This window comes from Fukomys damarensis, unplaced genomic scaffold (assembly GCF_012274545.1).
Source record: "Fukomys damarensis isolate Sample0158 unplaced genomic scaffold, DMR_v1.0_HiC HiC_scaffold_25, whole genome shotgun sequence".
Classification (NCBI taxonomy): Eukaryota; Metazoa; Chordata; class Mammalia; order Rodentia; family Bathyergidae; genus Fukomys; species Fukomys damarensis.
Genome location: NW_022900937.1, coordinates 32,038,320 through 32,045,859, shown reverse-complemented (window position 1 = coordinate 32,045,859; position 7,540 = coordinate 32,038,320). Strand labels below are relative to the sequence as shown.

The window sequence follows — 7,540 nt, the reverse complement described above, 5'->3', positions numbered from 1 at the left end:
AGCAGCAAGCCCAGTGGCAAAGGCTTGCAGTATTAAATCACAGAATAGCAGGGAGAGGGCGATGGGATGAGTGTGTTCGAAGAGGGGTAGGATTTTGAGGGAGCTTCTTGGCAATGTTGTCTTTTACTGCAACCAAGTTTTAGACTTTAAACATTCACTATATGATTTGATCACATTTAACCCAAAAATCATGCTGATGAGGAGAACTGGTAGATTGTAAGCACATCATATGTATATGTGTGTGTGTGTGTGTGTGTGTGTGTGTGCGTGTGTGTATTTTTTTTTTGTATCAGGGATTGAACTCGGGTCCTTGCACTTGCAAGGCAGGCCACCGAACCGCTGGGCTAAATCCCCAGCAAAAAATATTTTTGAAATCCCTCCAGTTAGTATGTGAAAATAACAGGTTGACAAAAGGAATGATGGAGCATTATTAGTCAGATTTTAAAAGCAAACAAACATCTGCCCCATCCACCAAGTTCCACATGTCCTTTCCACGCCTGGTTCCTCTCACCTCCAGCCCCCATTACCGCCTTTGCTGTTCTGGCCAAGACGACCTGCTCTTCCTCACACACCTCACACCTGCCTGCCTGAGCCTCAGCTGACTCCATGTCTCCCTCTGGGATGTTCTTGCTTCGTTCTCAGCCTTCTCAAGCCCTGTTCCTGCCTCAGAGCTCAGCCCAACCCAAGCTTCCTGCAGGAAACCCGCTCCCATGCTGTCTCTACCCAGCAGGGGCATTCTTTTTCCTGGGAGCCCACAGCCTGTACCACAGCACGCACCAAACACAACTTTTCCATGTGTCAGCACCCAGAAGGAAGGCTTGGCCTCATGTGAGTCTCACCACTCAGCTGATGTGGCCAATAAGTAAATGCAAAATGTATGACTGAGAAAAACTGTCCGAAGTAACTCCAGGACGTGCTGCTCTACTTGGGGCCAACACTGTGCTGTGTCAGCCCAGTGCAGGCTCAGTTCAGATGGGAGGGCCTCAGGTACCAATTCAAATTCTGGCCAGGCACATGGTGGCTGTGGGGTTATTTGAGCCTCAGTTCACTCCCTTAGGAATGGACAGTTCCTGTGGTTGGCTTAAAGGCTGTCAGAAGCCCTGCAGGAGGGCCGCAAAGGACGTGGGGCCCTTGGAAGTACGTGCACCGCTGTTCATGTATTGGAGGTGGCCATGGCGGCACACGCCTGTGACCCCAGCACTCAAGAGGCTGAGGCAGGAGGATCGCAAGTTTGAGCCCAGCCTAGGCAACTTGGTGATTTATCAAGAAATTAAGAAAAAACAAACAACAACAAAAAACAATTAAAGGCTGGGGATGTAGGTCAGTGTGAAGGCCCTGAGTTCAATTCCCAGAACCAGAGTCCCGGGAGCTCTGTCCCACTCTGTTTCTATCCCTGGGTATTCCTTCAGCACAGCTGGTTTCTGGGACCCTGAGTCACTCACCATCACGGCTGCCCCAGAAGCCTGGCACACCCCAGCTCTTCCTTCCTGGAAGTCTTTCCCGTCCCCTCTGACCTGCCACACAGCCCCTTGGCCGAGACACTGACCTCAGCAGCCCAGAGGTCAGAGCTAAGCAGCAATGTCAGCCAGGCCCGGCCTCGGCAGGGACGGGGTCCAAACCAGCTCTGCATCCCTCCAGAAAGGCCGCCTGCGACCTACACGGTGGAAGGGTTCAGTCAGACCCAGTGGCTCATGCACTCTGCAAGGCTGAGGCAGGAGTATCCCAAGGTTGAGTCCAGCCTGGACAATTTGGGGAGATCCCTGTTGCAAAATTAAAAAAAAAAAAGGACTGAGGATATATCTCAGTGTGAAGGCCCTGGGTTGCTGGAGATGGCATTATATAGATTCCATTATTCCCTGGGTAACAAAAGCATTGCAAAAGTTTAGATCTTGCCAGAACCCTTGCTGAGCGCTCCATGCTCAAAAGAATACAGAGATGTAAAAATAGCGTCGCCTAGACAGAACCATTACCGCCCCCCTTGGATATGCCTGTGAATAGATATGGCACTTGAGAGTCAGGGAAATCTGAAGGGGGTGCCCACATCTGCCCAAGAAGCTCACACTGCAGCCTCTAAGTGCCCGGCCTTCGGCGCCTCCTCCTTGAGCTGCAGCCCTTGTCCACCTGGCCCAAGATGGCTGCTGGGACCTGGGCCATCACGTGAAGTTCCAGCCACAGGCAGAAGCTTGGTCCCAAATCCCCGCAGCAGTGACTCCCCAGCTCCAGGGCTGCTCCCCCAGGACCTGGGCACGCCTAGGTGACACCACTGTAGGCCGCACAGCCCCCCGCCTGATGCTGCCCTTGAGACCCCGCAGGTCTCTGCTGCGAGGACAGGGTGGCCCTGGTATCTGCGGGCAGAGCCCCCACCCTGGGCGCTGCCCCTTTCCATGTTTACCCTGGATTTTCCTCCGTACCACAAGCAGGGAGGACTCGCAGCCCAGCTGCTCAGGATACATGAGCCCCACTTTTCCAGGGGCGGCAGCCACAGGAAGGAAGCCCAGCCGCGTGCACAGGAAGCAATAATCCCGGGCGCTGTGTTCATCCTTCAGGCCGGGAAAGAGAGGTCAAAGGGGTCTTCCTGCAGGCTTGGGGCTCCCAGTCCTTTTATTTTATTTTGAGATAGGGTCTCAATAAGTCACTAAGTTGCCCAGGCTGTGTTTGAACTTGGGATCCTCCTGCCTCAGCCTCCCAGAGTGGTAGTACACACATGTGCCAATGGGGTGGCACCGAGGACACACATATTTACTGCCTTCCCAGTTACAGGATGAAGCCCAAGTAGCAGGCCAGTGGATGCGGGGCAGGCTGGCATGTGGCTGAAGCAGAGGGCCTGGACACGCTACCTGAGTACCCTGGTGTCCCCACTGCCACAGGCCGCTCCATATGCGGAAACCATGCAAGGTCCAGGAGTGACACTTGGGTCCCTGCAGGATGTGCAGCCCGTGAGGAAATGACTGCATTTCTCAGCCTGCCCTGTGTCCCAGGCACTTGGCGGGGTCGAGTCCATTTCCTGTCCCCAGACGTTTCCGAGCCATCTCACTCACAAGGGCCACCCTCACGGCCACACTTCTGGGGAAGGAGCAGGCCGCACTCCAACTCCAGCCCAGCTGTGGGGACAGAGGCCAGGAGGAAGCGTGCAAGGCCGGGCTGCTTGCCGGACTGACCTTGACAGTTAAAATAGCAAAACAGAGCCAGACGTGGAGGTGCATGCCATCATCCCAGCACCGTGGGAGGCTGAGGCAGGAAGATCGCAAGCTTGAGCTCAGCCTGGGCAAGTTAGGGAGATTCTAGCTCAAAACACATAAAAGGGCTGGGATGTTGCTTATTTCCATTTTAGATACTCTAAGTAGCAAACCTTGGCTTCCAGTCCAGCCCCCAGTGCTCAGAGCTTGGTTTCCTCAGCACAGCCACCATCTCTGGCTGGCTTCCGGCTCCCACTGTGTGACCTTCCTGCCCCCTCCGCGGCCCCAGCACTGTCTCTGATAGCCCACACTGTGAACCTGCATTCCTGCGTGGGCTCAGCTGGCTCACGGGGACGTGGCTTCTCTCTGGGTGCCTGGTGGGCCTGCTTGGTCCCAGACTACAGTGTGCCGTCGTCCTCAAATGAAATCTCAATATTTTATCAACATTTACTCCTGAGTCATTTTTGAGATAGGGTCTCACTGTGTAGCCTTGGCTGAGATGGAACGTGCAATCCTCCTGCCTCAGCCTCCTGGGTACTAGGATGACAGGTGTGCGCCACTGTGCCTGGCTCCATGGCCAACGACCTCCGAGTCCACCGAGTGTGGGTAACGTGAAATGACCACTCTGCCAAGTCCTGTGCGCCCAAAAGGAGAAAATGGTGTGGTCAACGCCGCTGCAGGTACCATGGCAGGAGTGGGCCCGTCGCTGCAGGACAACGCTAAGGGGCCGGGGCGCCCAGCTACGGCAGAAACCCTCAAAATAAACGATACTTCCCGTTGCAGGATTCATAGCCCTGCCTTTCAAACACGTATTTTTCCACCCATCCTGTTGTCATGGTTACCCTCTTAAAACAAGCCAAGACCTGGCACGAAGCACCCGGGCTAATTACAATCGCGCCTGGTAGTTAGCTGCCTTTCTTCTGGGGCGTTTAATGGATCTCACTCATTAATCTCCACAAGCCCCTCTGAAGTCCCGAGGGGACAGATCCTCTTAAACCCATTTTATAGATGCAGACACTGAGGCACGGCTGGGCAAAGTCACCTCGCCACTAACTGGCGGCTTCGCCACAAGCAAGCCCGGGCTGGCCCAGGGCTCCTGTGCTTCCTCGTTGTCTGTGGAACCAGACTCTGTCCTGGGTGTGTGAAGCACTCATCATTAAAGGATTAGCGTTTCCCACAGCCCGGGCCCGGGAGCCCAGACTCGGTGGCCCGGGAGGCTGCGGAGGGGGCTGGTGGTGCAGGGGGACGCAGTTGACACCGACCTGCCTGTGAGGAGGAAGAGGACGTCCGGGTGGGTGGAAGGGCTGGGCTGCCTCTGCGCTGAGCATTTCCAACTCAGGTGTCAGCGGGCCACACGCCTCGTAGGTGGCTCTGGAGCCGTGGAGAAAGGTGACATTGTGCAGGGGAGGGGAACACAAGGGTTCAAAGCCCTGACAGACCCCAAGTGGGTGAAGCCGAGAGCCGCACAGACCCAGACAAGAAAGGCAACGCAGAGCCGGGCGCGGGGGCACTCGCCTGTCAGCCCAGCACTCGGGAGGCCGAGGCAGGAGGGATGGCCGAGAGTTCAAGGCTAGCCTTGCCTACTCAGAGAGCTCCTGTCTCAAAAAACCAAACATAAATAGGTAAAAACGTGAAACTCAAGGCCACCAAGAAAAGGACTGGCCTGGCTCTCACCCCACAGCTTTGAAGTCCCATCTGTGCTCAGGAACAGCCACAGACTAGGCCCGGCAGGAGTAATGACTTCCTCCTCCACCGCTGTGCGTGGCCCTGAGCTCTGGCCAGCAGGAAGCTGGGGAGTGGTGGCTTCCGGCCGCCCTGGGGAGGGGGGACCCGGATTTTACACCCTGCAGTCTACGCCCCTGCAGCTCCAGGCCAGGCCACTGAACCTCTGACGGAAAGGACTTCGAAATATCCAACAAACCCCAGTCACCAGCGATGTGCTCACAATGGACAGGGGTGCTGGGAGCACACGGCCCCCAAAATAGATCCTTCAAATATTAACTATTTGGGTGTTTAATTGCATCAATTAATTTTGAAAAATTTACATGTGAACAAAAAATTAAGTTTAAGAAGAAAAGCTGCCAGGTGTGGTGGCGCACACCTGTTATCCCTGGACTCGAGAGGCTAAAGCGGGAGGATCGTTATGAATTCGAGGCCAGCCTGGGCTACACAATGACTTCAAGGGCAACCAGATCTACATCGCGAAACACAACTGACGTCTCAAGAAAAAGAACAGAAGAATGGAAGCTATTCGACTGAACTTCTCCCGACATGTTCCGAGATGTATGGTACCCTAAATCAAGCAACTGCTGATGCCTAAATATATGCCAACTCCAAATATGAGGGAGTTTCATATTCCCCAAGAAAAACATGATATCAATTTATACACATAAACTTTTTAGGGCTGTTAGAGAAATAATCAAATCACTTATTTCAGTATCTTGTGTCCTGAGTTCTGAGCAGGATTCCGTCACTCTAAGCCTCTTTTTTTTTTTTTTTTTGGTTTTTTGAGACAGGGTCTCACTGTGTAGTTGAGACTGACCTGGAACTCACTATGTAGCCCAGGCTGGTCTCGAACTCACAGCGATCCTCCTGCCTCAGCCTCCCGAGTGAGGTGTGCACCACCACATCCGGCTTTCAACTCATTATTTTGGACTTTGAGGGCTGGGGATTTAGCTTAGTGGTTCCGCCACCTGTCTCAAAAACGCAAGGGCCTGAGTTTAATCCCCAGTATGAAAAAAAAAAAAAGGTAAATTTTGGACTTTGTAACTCTGGCCATGAAGGTAAAGTAGGTTTGAAAATCACCTCAAAACCCAGTTAATCAAATAAAACAGCCAAGGCCGGGAATTTAGCTCAGTGGTTCGGTGGCCTGCCTTGCAAGCGCAAGAACCCGAGTTCAATCCCTGGTACCACCCCCCAAAACAAAACAAAACAAAACAAAAAAACAAATGAAACAGCCAGGCGGGTTTCTGCATGCACTGCAAGTTTAACCAAGGACTCAAAACCCTTTAAAATTTTAATAATGCCGCAGCCGTCCCAGGATTACCGGCATGGCCACCACCAACTGCTGTACAAATGGGTTTTCAGGTCCTCTATGATTCAGTTTGAACAACAAGTAGACAAAGAGTTAAGTGAGTTTACTGTATAACAACACTGTGAGGTTTCCCAGGAAATGCGCATTACCATGAGTCATGGTCACCAACAAAGCAGCACACACCCACCCCACAGGCAGCACTAAGACGGAAGTGATGGCTGCAGGACACACAGGCCATCTCTGGGGGCAGCGGCGGGGACCTCAGACCCGTCCCTGGGACAGTGAAATGGCAGAGAGGCCCTGAGCTAGGGGTCCACAGACCTGCGTGGGACACAGATGCCAGCAGGGAGGTGGTCACTGTGTAGAAAGCAGCGCTGCCAGGCCCGATGTCCCCGCACACCTCCTGTCCCCACGGCCACCCGATGCGACCCCTGAAAGCCACCAGGGAACTGGCTCAGCCTTGGGGCTGGGAATCAGAGCACCCCCAGTGGCCGTGGGGGTGACCCTGGAGAGATGGGCCCGTTCTGGGTCACAGGCAGGGCACAGATCTGCATGCAGCAGGGCAGGGGACGTGCACAGGGCCTGTAACCGGAAGGGGACGGGGGTCTGAATCAGTAGTGTTCTCCGGTGCTGGCAGATCCAGCCCGGCCTGAGGCTCGACCCAAGGAGGAGCAGGGCCGAGAACCCAGAGGCTGCGTGGCCCCGGGGAGTGAAGCTGGGGACACAGCGCCACCCGTTGCACCTCAGCCCTGACTGGAGCCTGGGGTCCCCATGGCGGAGGCTCGGGGCCCGGCCTGTACTGTGTCACCAGCACCAGGGAGGCAGAGTCCCATCCTGCCTGGCGACCCTGGGACACACTCCTGTGGACAAGCGCCAGCAAGCCGGCCCCGGAGGTGACAGTGGCCTATGCTGTCCCGGCCTGTAGGGTGACAGGGAGGGCAGGAGAGGAGAGGACCCAGAGATGGACCATGGCACCGGCCCAGGCGGGCAGTGGAGCCGGGCTCTGCGGTCCCAAGTCTGACTTCCGGGCAGGACACCTGGCCTCCACCACGGCACCACCACGGCACCTCCAAGTCCCGCCAGAAACCGAAGCTCACTTTGAAATTAATTCAGGGCAAGGGTCCCGCTCAAGAAGTTGATGGAATGAAAGTATTTATTTTATAAACTTCTCCAGCCAACTCCTCTAACCACCTCCACGCAGAGGTCCCCCGGATCTCGCGCCACATGGGAGGACAAGCGATCGCTCTCCTTTCCGGTAACTGTTGTCACCCCCGGCTCTACTGCTGGTATAAAAATAGCTCTGAACCCCAAGCCACAGTGAGCGGGCCTG

The 7,540-nt window shown here is 54.9% G+C and overlaps 1 protein-coding gene across 1 annotated transcript in view; it reads right to left on the bottom strand.

Moving 5' to 3' along the window:
- Window positions 1-1,568: 1,568 nt before the first annotated feature.
- The window catches only part of Nol10 (nucleolar protein 10), a 53,450-nt gene continuing 47,478 nt past the window's right edge, over window positions 1,569-7,540 (bottom strand). Inside the window, exons 22-23 of the mRNA XM_010629129.2 lie at window positions 2,393-2,540; window positions 1,569-1,654 (exon numbers count right to left, since the gene is read on the bottom strand). Coding sequence (XP_010627431.1) covers window positions 1,569-1,654; window positions 2,393-2,540 — 234 coding nt within the window. The remainder of the gene's footprint in view (window positions 1,655-2,392; window positions 2,541-7,540) is intronic.